The sequence below is a fragment of the Thermobia domestica genome, chromosome 16 (assembly GCF_964235325.1).
Source record: "Thermobia domestica chromosome 16, izTheDome1.hap1.1, whole genome shotgun sequence".
In the NCBI taxonomy this organism is placed as follows: Eukaryota; Metazoa; Arthropoda; class Insecta; order Zygentoma; family Lepismatidae; genus Thermobia; species Thermobia domestica.
In genome coordinates, this window is record NC_137469.1 from 34163689 (window position 1) to 34184043 (window position 20355).

At 35.5% G+C, this 20355-nt stretch overlaps 1 protein-coding gene across 2 annotated transcripts in view; it reads left to right on the top strand.

The window, feature by feature from the left end:
- Window positions 1-20355, top strand: part of LOC145672986 (CWF19-like protein 1) — an 82373-nt gene that overhangs the window by 61452 nt on the left and 566 nt on the right. For both annotated transcript variants that reach the window (XM_081742274.1, XM_081742273.1), the window contains exons 8-11: window positions 1668-1735; window positions 3899-4014; window positions 11179-11323; window positions 17296-17456. In XM_081742274.1, the coding sequence (XP_081598400.1) occupies window positions 1668-1735; window positions 3899-4014; window positions 11179-11323; window positions 17296-17456 (490 nt within the window). The remainder of the gene's footprint in view (window positions 1-1667; window positions 1736-3898; window positions 4015-11178; window positions 11324-17295; window positions 17457-20355) is intronic.

The window sequence follows — 20355 nt, forward strand, 5'->3', positions numbered from 1 at the left end:
TGCAATTATTGATGCATTAAAGCATCATACACTTCATAAGCACTTTGCACACGTTATCAGTTTATTTTAGTTTAACTTGGATACTTTAAATAAATTATTATTTGATAAATTCTGTCAACATTAAAGGTGCAGAATTATTGTTACAGTATATTTCTCGTAGACACCTGCATAAGCGGACTGTTAACAAAATGTCTTGAAATCTGTGAAATGTCTTTTCAATATTTGTAGCTGACCTGTAAACCATGTATCTTAGTTGCTTTTATTCAAATTAAATGACAATTTTGTTATTTTATATTAAAATATGCCAGATACGAGGTCAATTCAGAAAAAAAAAGTCGCCGTTTGGTTATCAATGACACTCCCAAATAGAGAACTTCTATTATACACATTAGAAAAGTACATTACATTACTTTGCAGCATATTCACCATTCGAATTGAGGCATTTGACAACGTTTTACAAGGTTTAAAATTCCTTCTGAGAAAAAAAAAAAAAAAAAAAAAAAAAAGCCTGGGAATGAAGCCACCCGTTAACAGCATTGTGAAACACATTGTCAGTTATCGAAGCGGTGCGATGCAAGCCACTGTTTCATGTGCCTGAAGAGGTGTATCCGAGTTCATTGGCTGCACGAGTGCATTACTGACTATAGATAGGCGCCCACTTCTTGCCGCATCTTGCACATCAGTTCGTCTATCTTTAAACATATGACACCTTCACTTATCACGTTTGGTCCGTAAACATCACACAGTTCGCGATGAATCGGAGTTGCTGAAAGTGCTTTCGCACTCAAAAGTTGTATTACCGCATCCACTTCACATTTGGCGTGTTTTTCTATTAGAGCGTTCATTTTCATTTGTTAGGCGGACGAGTGAACTGCAACGCAGTCTTCTCTTTCCACAGCTTACTGCCTACTGGACTACTGCACACAGCGCCACAGGACTGACGTCGCTCTTCCCGGCCATTTCTCGCAGATGTGCAAACGGAGATTTTTTTTTCTTCGAATTGTCGTCGTCCTTTATTACATGTTAATGCCTCCAGATTAAAATAAGGTTAAGCAATTGTATCGTGAAATAAAATTAATAAACAAATACCTAAATATATGAATGTTTTGTACTTCCCTTGTCCTCTGTTGACTTTTTTTTTAATAGCGTGTCACTTAAGAATCATATGACCAAGCCTTGTCCTTTCTTATGTCTCCAGAAAGCACCTTCGTGGCTAAGCGGTTAGCGTACGCGCCTTTGGCGTGGGAGACCCGGGTTGTTCGATTCCCGGCGGGAGCTCAGGTGGTTCGGATTCCACGTTAATCAGTAGGTCCACGTCTCATATAGCCTCGCCGCTGAACGGGACGTTAAACTCAAAATCAACTCAACTCTTATGTCTCCAACAGTTCTATGTTCAAAAAAATTGTCTTGTGAATTAATAGTCTTTAAAAGTGGAGAAATAGGTAATGAATTTTGTGGTGAAATTGAATATATTTTCCTTTATATTCACATGTCGAAGTAACTTACGCTCTAACAAAATTTTCTTTGACAAAATATGTATGTCTAAATTGCATTTTATTTGTTTTTAAAGAAATATTGATACATTTAAGTGTAATGAAAATAAAAATTTGAAGTAAATATCTTGCAAATATATGGAATTTCATTTGCTGTTATTTTTAATTTTATAGGAGCGTGTTGGTTTTGTCTTGCAAGTCCTGAAGTAGAAAAACACTTAGTAATTAGCATAGGTGACTCGGTAAGTATAATCATTATTATTCAATGCTATAATCATTTGTGAAATCAAACAAAATAGAAATTAAGTATATGAATGACATAAGGTGAAGTGGATGAAATTCGCTAAATAGCAGCACTTCTGTTTCATGTATTCTCAATACTTTTTTCTTCGTAAATACTCAAATAGATCTTGTAAAATCATAAATATCCGTTGGTATTTTGTTTATGTTCAGTGAAAGCATAATACAAAGTAGCTAATTCACTGCAATAGAAGTAAAAACAAGAAAAAAGTATTAAGGTTTTGAATTTTATAACTTCATGCAAAATAAAATCGCTTGTTTCAGTGACATACTATAATTCATGTAAAAATGAAATGAAATCTTTAAATTTTACGGCCGACAGTTTTGACAGCTAGGCTAAAGGAAACTGTGATGATGAGAAATGAATGAAATGGTGGAATGAAGAAAGTGGAAGGAAACTGGAGAACCCTGAGAAAACCTATGGACACGGTGTTTGTCTACCACAAACGTGACTTGGCGCGAGCTGGAATCGAACCAAAGACCCCATGAACGCTCTACCACTGAGCCACCGCGGCTCTACTATAATTCATGAATTGTTCCTAAGCCATATAAGATATAGAGTGTTTGAATGTTGTACGATTATCCTAAAAACTGTTACAATTTTTCCCAAGGCCATATCTGGAAAATAATTTTATTTAGGGATATTGTCTTTATTTAATAATAATAATAATAATAATTATATATATATATATATACAGAGTGGTAGGTAACTCCACCGAAAAACTTTGGGAGATGATTCCTTATATGATAGGATTCGAAAAACGTCTCCTTTCAGAGTTATAAAACGCCAAATATTCGAAAAATCAAGTTTCAAAACGGTCTGGCTTAGAAACTATAGGGTCTATCCCGAGCGGTTTAAGGAATTACACAGGAACTATTATGCGTTCTGTCTAAATATCCATGTTTCAGAATTCACCGGTACCAGCGAAACGAACGCACCGTTAGTACTTAAAAGAGTATCCCTACACTTCAACTTCCTTTTTACAGTTCGTTTCGCGGATAGCGGAGAATGGTAAAACATGGATATTTAGATAGAACGCATACTAGTTCCTGTGTAATTCCTTAAACTGCTTGGGAAAGATTCCAAATCAGGATGTTTTGAAACGTGATTTTTCGAATTTTCGGCGGTTCATAACTCTGAAAGGAGACATTTTTCGACCCATGTTTATAAGAGCTTTTTTCTTCCATTTCATAAAAGGAATCACCTCCGAAAGTTTTTCGATGGAGTTACCTACCACCCTGTATATACATATAAGTTGACTTAAAAGTCCCCTGACATAAGGTAACTCTGTTATTATCAAAATTACAACAAAATGTAAGAGGGGAAACCGTCTCCAAATATGATATTTTCAATCTAAAGTGAAGGATTTTTTTTTTTTTTTTTTAATTCAGACGAGCCATTTGAGCTGCACACTCTTTATTAGCTCAATGTTAAATGAAAATGCAACGTTGCCATTTACCTGGACCCACAACACAAAGTAAATGGGAGCTGGCCATCGACACATTAGCGTAAAAGACAGTAATTTCATTCACTTATCTTGTGGGTCAAGGTAAATGGCAGTCGTTTAGTCTGAAATTTTGAGAAAAAAAAAATATAAAAATTATGGCTAAAATTGAAACTAATGCTTTAAGTTCTTCCGCTACATCTTCCCGGCATTTATCCAGTACATATTTATTTTAGTGATCCTGTCACGTGCTCTAGAGAGGAGATTTGTTTAAGACTGATTAGCAAATCTTTATTCATTTTCCAATTATACAAATCAATAGTGGAATGAAACTCAGTTTTCACATTGTTATAGCAAAGGAACAGCAGAAGATACTGAATGAGTTATTCAAAGTTTCGCAGGAGCGAGATGATGACTGATTGAAAAAAAAAAAAAAAAAAAATCCAACACGATTCGTTTGAATCTAGAAAAAGTGCAAGGTTTGTGGTGAGGTGAACTGCCAGGAGAAATTCTTTACTATGCGCACGTGGCAGTATTTACATGTTACTAAATTACTGAACAATTATCCAAAGTGAATTGAAAAGTGTACGACAATATAATCTGCTCTCACTATGTTTTCACACTAACTCAGTTCTAATATTCTTTTCTAATTTTTTAAAGGTATATTTAGCGTTGGCAAAAGGCGGCCTTGTAGAAGATCATGTGTTAATACTACCGATTGGTCATCATCAGTCGCTTTCAGGGCTACCAGATGACGTTTTGAAAGAAATCAAAAAGTATCCTTTTAAAATTAGAATATGTTTTTTATGTATTTTTATCAATAGTGAAATTTAATATAAGCCTGTTGTACGAAGCGTTCACTAGATAATTGAAATTTGCATCGAAACCAAAAAACATCTAGAACTCGAAATACATTGGCCTTCCACCAAAGGTGGTAGCTGAAGAGCATAATTGAGGAAGTATATTTGCTACTATTTCTATTAATATTCCGTTTATGCAGAATGCTATATTATACATTACTTATTTTACACATATCTAGGTATATTTGATTTAAACTCCGCTAGAATTTTTAGCAAAATATTAAAAAGGTCATATTTTTCTAAATACTTTTCTTGGCTTTTTAACGTGGGAGGGCAAAAGTTTCCTTCATCCTTATTTCAACAAAGAGTGGAATTCATTAAAACCGAAATAAGGTGACGCATAACTCAATTTACCTATGCAAACACTTTTACGTTTCTTGGTAAACAGACTTAATGCGCAGCCTGTATGCTAATGTACTTGTGTGGTCCCGTTCGTCGAGATAAACATTACTGTTACAAACCTCGCTTTACTTTTTGTCACAATATTTTTAAGTAACACTAATGTAATATTATGTATTTCAATGAAATAATTTTTTGTGTGTTTTACGTCATTAAATAATTCAGACGTCATGGTAGTAGCCAGCTGAAAGGTGGAAGAATACGGTTCTCAGGTAAAGTATATTTTAAAATAATTTAGTTAACTCAAGTATATTTTTAATAATTTATAATTGGTTCAGCTCTAAAACATTAATTTTAATAATTACAATAAATAATTTGGTTATAAGAGTCCGGGTAAAACCGATGATTTAGATAAAATTCGGAATTATGTTCATAGTCTTGTTTACAGAGAAATCTCATATGATATTATGTAGGCCTTTCCACGTTTACAATATTGTAACCTCCTCTACCGAGTTAAGTTGTAATGATGAATCTTATTTGAGGGGATTCGCCGAAGAAGTTTTGAAGGGTATGGCACATAAGTTTCTCTGCATGTAAAAATATTAATATTTTATAAGTTAGAGCAGCCAAAATGATCTGAAAAGTACTCTATTTGGCTTAGTAATCCTTCATTCACAATTTCGAACTGAATGATTGTCGAAAGTTGCTAAAATATGTAAACTGAATTACATTTTGGGATCGGAGGTAAATTAATATAGAAACTATTAGAACTAGCGGAGTTCGGATTAAATTAATAGATAATATGTAACAAAACACACAATCACTTAACAGTTTCGACACAATAACTATGTTTTCATCAGACTTCCACTCCTTGTCTGAAAGGAGTGGAAGTCTGATGAAGACACAGTTATTGTATCTAAACTGTTACGTGATTGTGTGTTTTGTTACATATTATCACATAGCCTTGCTCAGTGTGTTGTGTTTTAGTAGAAAATGGAAACAAGACCTGATAGGATAAAATTAATAGACTCTATTGGTATTGAGTGTGTTTGGAGTATATCTGCATATAGATGAGGTGGCTGCAGTAAAACTAGTAAAGATTATTATTAACAATTTCCAATAGTGGAATATCCATTGAAGTTCCAAATTTAAGCTGAATTGGATTACTAATTTTACATAATTGCAAAGAAAGATATTAGTAGTCCTGGAGGAGGTTCTTTTTCTAATACTAAGGTACTTTAGCTGGATAATTTGGGGATATAAGGAATTTTGGTAATTATCTCTGCAGTGATTGTGTTATTAAAATGCGACCTTAAAAGTTCCCTAGCTAACCACTTTCCGAAATTATGTCCATTACTTAGCTATATTCACAATAGCTTATTATACAGTGCATCACAATATGATAGTGCAAATTGCAGTAATTTAGTACAAAGTCCAATTATTTAGTTAATTATTTATTCAAAATAATAAAAAAAAACAAGTCTTTCAATTTAGGTTAATTATTTTTTTTTATATAAGATAACTGTATAAATTTTATTTATAAGTTCGATGTAGTCATATATATACAGGGTGTCTGAAATGGGACTGACAGTTTTTAAAAGTGTATAGTTTTAATATGGCCAGAGATACAGGAAAAAAAATATTCATATTGAAGAAAAACTCAAAAGGTTTTGTTCAGCAAATTTTCATACTTGAACAACCACCGGTGACGGCGCTAGTATCGCCGATAAACAGAAATGTCGTCGGCAGTCGTAAAGGCACAATGCGTGTGGTGGTTTGCAGAGACAAAAAGTGTTGTTCAAGTACAACGAAACTTTCGACGTGTTTACCACAAGAATCCTCCATTATGCAACAGTATCTAATCGTGGAAGGATCAATTTTTTATCAACGGGGAGTGTAGTGAAACAACACAGCGGTGGTAAATCGTGTGTGTCAGAAGAAAATGTGGAAGCAATAACAGAGTGTTTTTCACGTAGCTTGAGGAAGTCAGTTCGCGCAGCGAGCAGGCAATTGGCAATTCCAAAGTCAACAGTGCACGATGTGATACACAAACGATTACGTTTGCGTGCATATAAGGTACAATTGTTGCAAGAAATTAAGCCCAACGATAAACCACAGAGAGCAGCATTTGCTCCTGAAATTCTGGACAGGATTGATTATGACCATAGTTTCCTATTGAACGTTGTTTTCTTTGATGAGGCAACTTCTTACTTGTCTGGCTGTGTTAACAGACACAATGTTAGGATATGGGGATCTGAGAATCCGCATGCGTACATAGAACATTATAGAGACAGCCCAAATTGAATGTTTGGGGTGCTTTAACACATAATGCAGTTATAGGCCCCTTCTTTTTCATAGAGCAAACCATAACAGGAAATGTGTTCTTAGACATGCTTCAACACTTTGCTGTTCTCCAGTTATAACATTTGCAACCTCAAGTGATATTCCAATTGGATGGTGCCCTGCCACATTGGAGCCTACAAGTGAGGGAATGCCTTGATACTGAATTTCCTGGATAGGCAGGCAGTGATGGGCTAACTAGGTGGCCTCCACGCTTTCCTGATGTTTCCCCCTGAACTTCTTCCTGTGGGGGTATGTGAAAGACCTTGTGTATTCTGGTGAAAAGGTGCGTAACCTTGATGAACTGAAGAACAGTATTAAAAATGCGATTGCTTCAGTAACACCTTAGATGTTACAGAATACGTGGAGAGAGATTGAGTTCAGGCTAGATATTGTAAGAGTTACAAACGGAGCTCACTTGGAGTTACACTGAGATAGAATGACTTGTAAGTAATACCAAATAAACTTTTTGAGTTCTCCTTTAAAATGCGTGTTTTTTGTTTTGTTTTTTTTCGTATCTGTGACCGTATTAAAACTATACACTTTTAAAAACCGTCGGATATATATAGAGAATATTCAGATGATTCCGTATGAGATGAGCTGAAACTGAAATTGCAATCTGTGTTTCTGATTTCGACTTAGGGTAGTCTTATCTAAATTATATGTATTATCAGACTATTACGGGATAGATCTGTTTTCCACAGTTGATTCATTGATTTCAATGATTATGTGCACGTAAAATGTCCCTTACGTATTAGAATTAGATTTGTTGGTGCTAAGAGAATAATAAAAAATAGTCATATGTAATTACTTGGTGTTAATAAATGCATGATTTTGCTTGCTTATTCAGTTCCTGAACTGAAATAATTTAAATTTTTAGTATATGTAATTGAAATACAGATATTGCACCAAACCTAACTCCCATTCCTGTTTAGTTGTTGGTTTGTAAAGGTAAAGAATAAGATAGTAATTTGCATAAAGTTAGAGCAATGTAGATAGACGTACAATTAACATCTACAAGTACTATTGCATCTGCAAGTATAATTTTGTCTGCAAAACTAATTCGATTACAAAGTAATGTACTAGTAGTACCATATGTTGTAAATCTGTATAATGCAATTTTCTTGATTAACTGAATATCCTTCCTCTGGAATATATATCGATGTTAAATACTAAAGAATATTTCTGTTGTATTACAAGGGTCGTTCAAGATTGACAGGGATTTTCGTACGTAAATAATCGATGAATAGTCGGATCATGATTAAACTTGCGGGTGACGTAATGTATTCCCTCTCGAGTAACTAGCGCTTGGCATGACGTATTTGGCGGATGTGCAGCAGTTGCAACGAACATGACGGCAAACAGTGTGGCTGTGGTTGTGAAGCAGCGGTGTGTAATCAAATTTCTTGTAAAGGAGAAAGTTAAACCAGCTGAGATTTTCAGAAGATTGCAAGCACAGTATGATGAACAAACGATGTCACGGACAAGTGTACGAATGGTGTGAACGGTTTTGGGAAGGACGGGAGCAGGTGACAAATGAAGCCCATGGACACGTTCGCCCAACTGCAGTCACACACCAGTGAATATCGCAGTAAGTGTTGAGCAAATGATTCTTGAGAACCGGCGAGTAACAGTGCGGGATATTGCTGCCGAGGTGAATATCAGTATCGCGAGTAATGAGACAATCATTCACAACCACTTAACGCTTCCGCAAAATCTGTGCAAGGTGGGTTCCCCGCCAGCTGACATTTGATCAGAAGTGGACACGCATGACGGTCTGTGAACAGCTGAATCGGTTTCGAACCGAAGGTGATGAATTGTTGCAATCCATCATTACGTGTGATGAAACATGGTTGCACAATTCAACCCCAGAAACCAAAAGAAGCAGCATGGATTGGCGGCATAAAGGTTCCTCGCTGCCCAAGAAAAGCAAAACGCAGCCGTCCGCTGGAAAGATCATGGCAATTGTCTTCTGGGACATGAAGGGTGTTATCCACGTGGATTTTCTGGACAAAAGGAGTACAATTAATGCCCAATATTACTCCACATTGTTGAGTGGTGCTGTACGAAAGTCAATTCGCAAGAAAAGACTTGGGATGTTGTCTGGAAATGTCATTCGTCTCCATGACAATGCCCGCCCTCATATGACCAGTGTTACAACAACTCTGACCGAAATGCACTGGGAGGTTCTGCCCCATCCCCCTACAGTCCAGATTTAGCCCCAGTGATTATTATTTATTTGCACCCCTTAAAGACCATCTGGGAGGGAAGAAATTCACGACAGATGAAGCACTGCGGAACGATGTCCTCCAGTGGCTACGACAAGAACCAAGTTCTTTCTACGCCAAAGGAATCAGGGAGCTGCCACAACGACGGCAACGGTGCCTCGACGCGCACGGAGAATACTTTGAAAAGCTGACGCAGTTTGGTGCTTCTTGTGCTATCTGTTTCCTCTGAAGAAATAAAAGTCCCGGTCAACCTTGAACAACCCTTGTATGTGTACAACTAATGACATCTGAGAGAAAATTCTAAAATATCTTCACCTGATAATAATCATGTTGTTACGAAATTCAATTAATAAAATTGTTTTGAATATAGAATTGTATTAAAATAAATAAATAATTTAGCGTCATAGTTGATACACTGCATATACAACAGTATTATGCGCACTGAGATATGAACGAATTTGGAATAAATTATTTTGCATACTGCGGAAATAGAAATGAAGGAGTAAAATTATCGATATTTAAATATTTTTAGTACTGGTTTTCACCCAACTAATCAGATAGCGTTTGAGCTTAATAATTTCGTGGTGAGTAGGTTATACCTAGTTGCCACTGGTGGCCTGTTCATTATTAACTTAATTTCATGTATTTACAATTCAGTAGCGTAGCCAGAATTGTTGTTTGAGGGGCTTAGTGTTATATATATATATATACATGCGTTTGCTGCGTCAGAATGTTTAGTTTTTAATAATAATAATATATCTTTTTCTGAAGTGCTGACTTTTCTAGATATTTCTTCGTTGCTTCTCAATTGCTGTTTTTGCACCCACTACTATCATTTTTTCGTTCTAGCGGTTTTTCTAAAACGTTTTGCGAGTCTTCCTCTGAATTAATATCTTGTTAGATTTTTCTCCGTTGTTTTTTGGTTTCTTCGCAAATTTTCCTCACCAAAATTAACACAATTAAAGTTTTTCCACTTTAACCACTTTTGTAAAACGTTTTGTGACATTTTGCATTGCAAAGGAAGTTCTTATTTCGACACCCTGAACTCAAATAACTTAAGCAATTCTTCTAAATTGCTCCAATTGATCAAACATTAGATATTTCTGTGAGATAGCCACATGCTACAAGTGTTTACTATTGTTTTCCACCCTCTTCTGTTAACATTTTTTCCTCAAATATTTTTCATTTGAATGAAACCAAAACATCAAAGGAAAATCTTTACTTTTACCCCTCCTTTCTTTCATTCAGCTTGTCTAGAAACTGTTTAGTGACATGTTTTGTTCTGAAATAGAGTACGTGGAAGGCAATTGCTATTTCTTGGGAGAAAAAATTACAAACATCAAAGCACTAAAGTAAATTATCGGAACCCTTTGGGGGGGGGGGGAGCTCGGCCCATCCCTTCCCTACGCCACTGTTACAATTATTATTTCGAAATAGTCTTGATAACCATAGCAACTGGAAGTAAATGTTACTATTAATATTATTAGTATTAGTAGTAGACTTTGGGTAAAGGGGTAGTTGCTTAACTTCTTGTGGTACGTAGGGAAGCTAATTACAGGAGGACAAAATATAAATTACATACAGTGTAAACACGTAAAACTTCATTGAGTATGAAATCAAAAGCATTACATTCACATGTATACAATCTTCAGCATGTTTTGAAACTGATGTACGCAAAATGTTCTCAGAATGCACTGATAACAGGTAGGGAACGAAGACGTCCATAGCACATATTCCGTGGAATCTTAAGTATTTCACAACAGGTTAATGTGTGTAACCCCGCGATTTTTTTAATCATGGGGAAACAATAGGTCAAGTCTCTGTCAAGTATCCCAAGAATTTGAAGGGAACTCGATTGTATTGGCTCTGGATAGAATCTTTTCTTTCTTTCTTGTCTCTGTATTGCTGAACTTCCCAATTCCTTAAGGCATTGAGTTTATTAATTCTTTTTAAAAAAATAAATGTGAGTTCATATTTCTTTTCCATCAGAAGAAAAAGTGCCTTCCGCAGCTTCGGTTAAAAAAAAAAAAAAAAAATGAGTGAGTTGACAAGAAGGTGCTTTTATTCTGCATGTCAAATACAATTTGCTTCTTTTCATGCTTATTTTGATACTATATGTAGTGATATTTTACTGTGAAGATAACATATGAGCAACCTTAACTCTTGTATATAGATTTAAGTCTGCGTTGAAGAAATTTTTCAAGAAACAAAACAAAGTACCTGTTTTCTTTGAGAGAAATTACAAAACCTCTCATCTCCAGGTGCAAGTGGTTCCGGTTCCTGTTCATTGCAACGAAGATTTGAAAAATGTTTTTGAGGTAAGTCTTATAGGAGATATTTAACTATATAGGTAAATAGAAAATGTATAATGATAAGACTTCCAAACTATATTAATGCACAAGTGTCGAAAGTCTTTTAGAACAGCTATGTTCGTTCGTCTGTCTGTGTGTCGACAGGTATCAGAGCAAAAACGGTAAGAGAGATCGAGAAACGGTTTTCTGTAATTGATTCAGTGTGTCAAGAGTAGGTTCTATTTTTCTACGTTAACCTTCTATTCAAACCAGAAGTGGATGGCATGAACCATTTCCGATTTTAACGTTTATTTCTACACAATAAAAACGGTAACAGGTAGCGTATAAGAGGTATTTTGCAATCGATTCAGCATCTCAAGAGAACATATCGGGGACCGCAGTGGCTCAGTAGTAGAGCTCTGGTGCGTGGGGTTCCTAGTTCGATCCCATCTCGCGCCAAGTGGACTTTGTGGTGAACAAACACCGTGTGCGTGGGTTTTCTCGGGGTTTTCCCGTTTCCTCCCACTTTCTTCATTCCACCATTTTATTCATTTCTCATCATCACCATCTCCTTTAGCTCACCCAGCATAATTGTGGAATGTAAAACTCAAAGATTTCGTTTCATTTCAAGAGAGAATACCATCATCATCCTCAACACACTAGCAAAACCGGAAGTGGTTGAAATTTACTGGTACTACTACAGATTTCAATACATGTTTCCATAGAGCAAAAACGGTGAGAGTTTGAAAAACGTTTTTTACACAGAGTCAGCGTTCCAAGAATGAGATTTATCTCAACTTTTTATCTCTCTCTCGAAACCGGAAGTGATGAAAATTACAATTTTTTTGATTATAATATTGATCGCATAATGGATAAAACGAAAGTAGATAGCGGCAAACATTTTTTTATGTGGATTCAGTACCGCACGAATATGTTTCCTCTCTGATTATATTCCTCTACTGGAACCGAAAGTGATAGATATAAATTAGCACTTCCGGTTTCAGTATTCATCCCCATAGATCCAAAACAGTAAGAGATAGCAAGTAGTGGCTTGATATGAATTCAGCGTCCGAGGAACAGGTTATATCTTTGGTCTTATTCTGCTATTGGAACCTGTAGTTATGAATGCTTTATTTTAATTTTGGGTATTGAATTTGCATTGTTTGGAAGTCTACCGTAATTTTACACTGTGAAACAAAACTCACTTGTTTGATTGTATTTTTGCAGCGTGCTGTCAAATTAGTTATTATTATTATTATTATTATTATTATTATTATTAGTAGTAGTAGTAGTAGTAGTAGTAGTAGTAGTAGTAGTAGTAGTAGTAGTAGTAGTAGTAGTAGTAGTAGTAGTAGTAGTAGTAGTAGTAGTAGTAGTAGTAGTAGTAGTAGTAGTAGTAGTAGTAGTAGTAGTAGTAGTAGTAGTAGTAGTAGTAGTAGTAGTAGTAGTAGTAGTAGTAGTAGTAGTAGTAGTAGTAGTAGTAGTAGTAGTAGTAGTAGTAGTAGTAGTAGTAGTAGTAGTAGTAGTAGTAGTAGTAGTAGTAGTAGTAGTAGTAGTAGTAGTAGTAGTAGTAGTTGTTGTTGTTGTTGTTGTTGTTGTTGTTGTTGTTGTTGTTGTTGTTGTTGTTTATTTATTTATTTATTTATTTATTTATTTATTTATTATTTTTGGATCAAAAGATCCTATATATTTCAGTCAAAAATGTTCTTGTAGGCCGTACATCTGGAGAACCACATATACTGTAGCCAAACCCGAACTATCAGTTAGCTCAGTATGATGTGCTTAGTCTGTAGAGAATACGAAAACTCGATTTAGGGGCCGTTCAAAAATTTTGTGGCCCCTAATCCAAAAACTAATTATAGGCCAAGATCGCAATCTTTTGATGCATTTTTGGTTTTCTTAAAATTCTTGTTATTTATTTACTATGATTATTTATTTATTTTTCCTTTAACAACTTGGTGTAACACGATTCAGTTTTATCGTAGGATCTCTTTATGAAAGGAGTGCAATGATCTTGCAAGTTTGGAACTTGCATTCAGCCGATCTCAGTATTACGCTTTAAGGTAGTCCATTGTGGTTGTTCATTGAGGGCTCAAGTGAGCGTAATTTACTTTGGGTTTCATAATTGTTAAGTGTGAGGTACATTACGATCGGTTATTTAAACGAATGTGATGTTCATTTATGTAGGCAATTGCGAGGTCTGGTGAGTGTCAGGTTCATTGGGGGTCTGCAATTGTGAGGTCGACTTACTGTCATTTTGGGATCGAGGACTGCAAGGTCTAGAGAACATGAGGGTCTTTAAGTTCGGCTGTTGCGAAGACGAATGCATTGAGGTCTGCAAGTTAGTTGAATGAACGTGAAGTCTTTACGAGGTTAAAAATGAAATGAAATCTTTTAGTATTACGTCCCACGGTTATGCAGGCTAGGCTAAGGGAGACGACGATGATGAGAAACGAAGGGAACGGTGTAATGAATAAAGTGAGGAGGAAACGGGAGAATCCCGAGAAAACCCACCCACACGGTGTTTGTCTACCACAAGGTCCACTTGGCGCGAGGTGAAGTCGAACCAGGGACCCCATGCACCAGAGATGAACGCTGTACCTCATACCGATTGCAAGGTTAAGTAAGCGGAATATCCATTAGGGTATGCGAGGCACGGCTGCCAACTGTATGTATTTCACCCATATTGTACGGGTTTAACAACTCAGATACGGATGTACGGGTTACGGGTGAACTAATAATTCTGACACTGGTTTTCGTTTATTGGTTAAAAGCAGCAATTCAATCATTATTGTTATCATGTAGCAAAATAAATAAATACAATTAAAAATAGACTCATTTCTCTATCCTACTGTGATCAAAATCACAAAGTAAGATACGAACAGAGTGGTAACTTTGTATAAGCTCAATAATAATTATCTAGCCCCCATGGAACAAGCAATTTTGTTTCCCGGTGTTGAGTAATGTGGCGCCATGATAGCTATTCCTAGCATGACGTTTCCTCGCGTGCTGTCTACTTACTCCTCTGTTCCTTCCTTGTCAAAAGCGCGGGCTATTTATTATTTTATGCTTTTATATATATATATATATATATATATATATATATATATATATATATATATATATATATATATATATATATATATATATATATGATCGACGTAAGACATTGTACGATCTGTGTGTGAGCATCTGGAAGTCAGCTTTTATTTTTAAGTATTTATCATCGTTATTAGATACTCTGACGGTTTCTCTAACAAATATTGACAAAAGTGAGTCCTGTTTCAGATAAAACGTCCAGTGCTTATAGGCCTAAATCAGAAACGGCTGAGAATAGAAAGATGAAACAAAAACTGAGATAGGGAACGATAATAAAGCATATCAAGTGGTGGTGTTGTGGTGACCCTCGGGGAACTCCGTGAAGGGGGCTCAGGTACCAACTTCAAACTGATAAAGGACTTTTTGCGGCCATCTTGGAAACGGTGGCCCAAATCGAAAATTGTTTCCTACAAAAGTTTTTTCGTTTTTCAAGGACTATTGAATGAGGTATGGTTCAAAACATGTTCCCATTTGAAAATTTGAAGTTGGCCCCTGAGGCACCTTGAAGGAGGGCCTTGGGGGTCACCACAACAACACCGTGTGATGTGCCCTATGACATTTTCCTATCTCAGTTTTTGTTTCATCTTTTTATTCTCAGCCGTTTCGGATTTATAAGCACTGGACGTTTTATCTGAAACATCCTTTATATATGCAGATATATATGTAAAAATCCGAGTCCCTTTTCCCCGCACATTATAAGCTCTTGAAGTTATTTAGTTCTCCTAACACGAGACTGTCATGTAACAGTTCAGTGAAAAGATATTACATCATAAATTTGCTTAAAATTGTATATTTCCTATATTCACTTGCTACTAAATAACTACCTCAAATCTACTCTAATTATAAAAACTCAATTTTCTATTACTGTTTTACTTATGCAATTCTGAGCGAAAGTACATTATTCATAAACGTTAACTATTATGTTCTCACAAGGAAGGGACATGAACCTGTCATCCGGACATGGAAATCAAACCTAGTCCATTCGATAAACATAACAAAGATATGTTCATACATAAAAAATTAGGTGCCATGGACAATGAAGTAAGTCCCTGGGTCCCATTAACCCTGTTAGTGTAAAGAAAATCGTAGACTCATAATGAAATAGCTATTGCGTCAACACTGTTCATTGTAAAGTCATGGTTTATAGTTCATTCTCTTCAGCATGAAACAAGCTTTCTAGAGGTGCTATGTATTGGGGTCCATAAGGTACTTAAACAGGGAAAATTGGGAGAATGTTGAGAAAATTCCCTCCAGAAATCCCTCCCATCAACTTTGACCCCTCTGGAATGGCCCCGGGAAAAAATAGTCAATCCAAATGTATCTCGAAAAATACTATAGGGAATAAGAAATGAATGTACCAAGTTTTATATTGATGGACGGGATAGATATGAGGAACAAGCTTGTATACCAATACACGCTTTCCCCTCATACCTATTTTGTCTATCAATTGCAACACTTATTATTATTATTATTATTATTATTATTATTATTATTATTATTATTATTATTATTATTATTAAGAGGACTCAATTTGCGTAGTAGCGTTAGAACCTATCTGTTCGAGCATTTGTACATAGATTCTTAAGGTTATTAACGATACATTTTTTTTAATTATTGTTTATATCAAGGACTAGCAGCGTTCACCCCGCTTCGCTGCGGTCACCCCGGAACGCAATAAACTTTGTTACTTAGATAATTTTTACTTTTTCGCTTTCAAGTGATATGATAAAAACCATAGAAGATTGCAGTAAATCTTAACATTATATCGCCTGTCATTTATGTTAACCCGCCCCGCTTCGCTGCGGTCATCCCGGTGCTGGCATATTGTAAAAGTGTCTGTAAAAATAAGCAAATCAATTAAAAAATTTTAAACAGAAGATTCAAGCTATTTTCCGCTGTATATCGCCTGTCATTTATGTTAACCCGCCGAGTGACACGGTCATGCGGGTTGCATATAAATACGTTTATTTTTACCTATGATGAACTAATAACAAAGGATTTGTACGTTATGGACACTTGAATGGTCAATTATCTCAAGACACTGGTAATTAAAAATTAAAGTGATATGATAAAAACCATCTAGGGTCCAAATCCTAATAACCCCCCAAAAATGAAAGAAATTGGTTCAGCCGTATTAGCGTGATGAGCGGACAAAGGATTTTGTACGTTCTCTTTTATATATATAGATAGAAACCCAAAAGTGAATAAGTGTATGGTTCTACAAAATACTCAAAAAAGTTATTATTGTTTCGATATATTCTGTCCTTACGTGTCTCTTTCCGAAATACTCACCTATCCCATTTTGCTCGCCCTACGTTAGCAATTATACAGTTTTTTTTTTTTTTTTTTTTTTTTAACTGATGTGGACAATTTTTTCGAGCTACCCGGTGTTTGAAAGAGCAATTAAACGAGTTTTGGTGAAATAATATTATTTTTGCACTATCTGTTGTTTTTCCTGTTTGTTGACATTTACCTGTGTAAAATGGCAAAAGTTATGTTGTATCTGGGAATTTGTTTAATAAACAAATAAATAAAGCAGTAGGTCCACATCTCATATATTCTCGCTGTACTGAGAAGAACGCTAAACTAAAAATCAGGTCAAATCAAACACCACTAATGTGCTCCAGTGACCATTTCAGAAGTTACAAATTCTTCAAACTCAAACAGTTTACACAATCATTGTTTGTATACACATACCTAGTCTACGTCCATGTTACATTATTCTTTCTGTGCGCTTCAATTTTTTTTTTTTTTTTTTTTTTTTTTTTTTTGTTATATATTTAATATTTTTCTTCATATGTTGTCTTATATTTACTCATTATTATTTGTTTAAAGAGTTTCATTATAAACCTTTGTATCTGAAATAGTTCAAACATTTGATTTCACCTTTCGTGTTTCAGGATTATGCAGACTCTGAAAATATCCAATTGGATGAGCTCCCACCGCATGCAGAACTTGATCAAATAGCCCCAGTTGGCACTCCTTATTTTTACGTGGAATTACCTACAGGGGAGAAGATGTTTCACAGAGTTCGGAAGAATTTTCCACTGCAGTTTGGAAGGTGAGAACATCTGAAGTGTTAATAATAAATTTATAACAGCAGAGTTCAGGATTTGTATAGACCAGGAATACTTTGATAAGGCGTGTAATTTCCAGCGGCCATTGACAACCAAAGATTTTAAGTGTGTAAGTGTGATAACGTTTATTTATATATATATATATATATATATATATATATATATATATATATATATATATATATATATATATATAAAATAGAGTTGAATGTTCGTCCGTTCAGTCGTTCTGATGTATGTACACCTGCTGATGTATGATTCATATTGTTCAGCCCATGTGGACCAAATTTGAGTTCGTTGTGATTAATTTCTCAAATGTGATGCTGGCGATTTTCTTCATGTTTCATTAACAGCCCTATAGCGTCACGTAATTCATTTCTATTGAGAAAAAAATCCACAAGAAATACTTTATTCGTTTTTTTTTTTTTCAGACCATTTTCTCAAAAACTTCTTAGAGGATTTGCAGGCTGTATGCTTTCTTCATTTGTTGCTTTGTTAAACGAAGATTCGAGACAAAAGACGACAACCAATCAGAGTCAGTTTTACAAATTGACCAAAGTTTACTTAAACGAGATGTACTGAACTTCGACTTTCAATGGTGCAACAAAAGTCCTGGAACCACGTTTAAACTTGAAAGTTTAATGTTGAACACGTTTGAGTGAACACGCTCGTTTAAACTTCGTTGGTGCACACGGCTGTTAAACTTCGACAGTTCTGGATACTCCATATTTCTACTATAAATATTACTCCTTCTATTAATTTTCCGAAGTTATTCGTTAAAATGAAATTAATTCTTTAGTTGAATGTTCCAGAGATATGCACTTTAGGCTAAAGGAGATGATAAAGTTGAGTGAGTAATCGTGGAAGAATTCGTGGAATAATAATATGATAGAAAACGTGGGAATATCGAAAAATCACCGAAACACGGTGTTTCTTGCTTCAAAATTAACTTGATTGTGAATCAAATCGGAGACATTTCGCGTCGGAAGTGAGTGCTCCATCATTCCCAGTAAAAAAGGATTGGTGTAAATATATCATGCTGAGAAAATGGCCAGGTTAGATATGGAATCAGGAAATACGTCAGGACTTTTAATCAAGAACAAATACTACTTAAAGTGAAAGGAATACACTTTGGATGTAATGATATATCGATAAATATATTATGGGATTGCTTTTAATGAGAACAAACTGGACTTATTATATGTTACTAAACTTATGTACGTAATTCGGCAGTATGTCCACACGCTATAGTTTGTGTATCACTATAACACAAATTTATTTCCACTAATTTATGTAAAAAATATCTGTCCTTAAGAAATACAAGGTGTATCAAAAAGAACTTTACAACTTTGAAAACTCATATCAATTTATTCATTTATCTTACAGACATGGTTTTGGTGTCCTTTTGTGGCAAAATACATCAAGTTTTGACTCACGTAGTACACTAGTTTAGAAACAAGCCACCGCAAGCGCTAGCGGCGAAATCTTCATCCAACTAATGTAGCATTTCCACACAAAATTCCGTACGAGCAACTCTATTAATATATTTTAATTCTTGGATCATTTGTAATTTGTATGGTTTGAGATGCAACCGTTTTCTCACAACACGCCAAACTGTCATATGTGAGACGCCCAGCTGTAGAGAAGCACGCCGAGTTCATTTTGTAGGAGTGTTCACAAAGCTTTGTTCTACAACATCTTCAGACGTACGAGGACAACCTGAAGATTTGTTGTGTCTTACCAAACATCCAGTTCCAATAAAACACTTATGCCACTGATAAATAGTAGGCCTACTGGGAGAATCTTTACCATACTTTGTGCGAAAATTACGTTGCACAGTTGTCACAGACTTGGATTCTTCAAACCAAAACACACAGCTAGCACGCTCGGGACCAGTAAAGGAAGCCATCTTCGCCCCAACTGCCGCTGGCGCTTGCAGTGGCTTGTTTCTGAATTAGTGTACTACGTGAGTCAAAACTTGATTTATTTTGCTACAAAATGACACCAAAACCATGTATGTAAGATAAATGAATAAATTAATATGTTTTTTTCAAAATTGTAAAGTCCTGCTTGATACACCCTGTATATCAAAGTGAGAAAATGGCCAGGTTAGATATAAAACCGTGAAATACGTCAGTACTTTTAATCAGGAGCAAATATCACGTAAAGCGAAAGACATATTATATATATTAATGAAAGGAGGAAACAACCGATTTATTTTACACACCAGAATCCTCTGTAGGTGCGAATTCAACAACTTACAAAGAGTGAAAAAGTGGTTTGACTGGACCGGGATCTCCGGCATACCGTGCCGATGCGTTAATCACTACGCCACCCAGAACAGCCAAACACTCTCTCACTCGTGTAGTCGGTGCTTTTTAATCGGTTGTTGATTAAATATATATGAAATCAAACCATTAAAGGTGTTCTCAATATATGGACACTGGATTGTCCAAGCACGGCAGCTTAGGCTGTGGTACAAGTCTGTGGTCTGAGTAGAGAGCACCGACTGCAGGAGTGAGAAAGTGTTTGGCTGTTCTGGGAAGCGGATTGGGTGGCGCAGTGGTTAACGCATCGGTACGGTATGCCGGAGAACCCGGGTTCGAGTCTCGGTCCAGTCAAGCCACTTTTTCATTCTTTGTAAGTTGAAAAGCATATCCTTTAGATGTGAGTGTATATCAATAATCAGAATTGCTTTTAATGAGAACAAACTGGACATAAGGTTATATGTTGTTAAGTACGTAATTCAGTAGTAGTAAGTCCATATCGCTATGACATAAATTTATTTTCACTGATTCATTTCAAAATATCTGTACTTAAGAAATATGTAGGTTATACACGTGTAAATGTTTTCTAATAATTTTTTAATTTTTTTTTTAAATT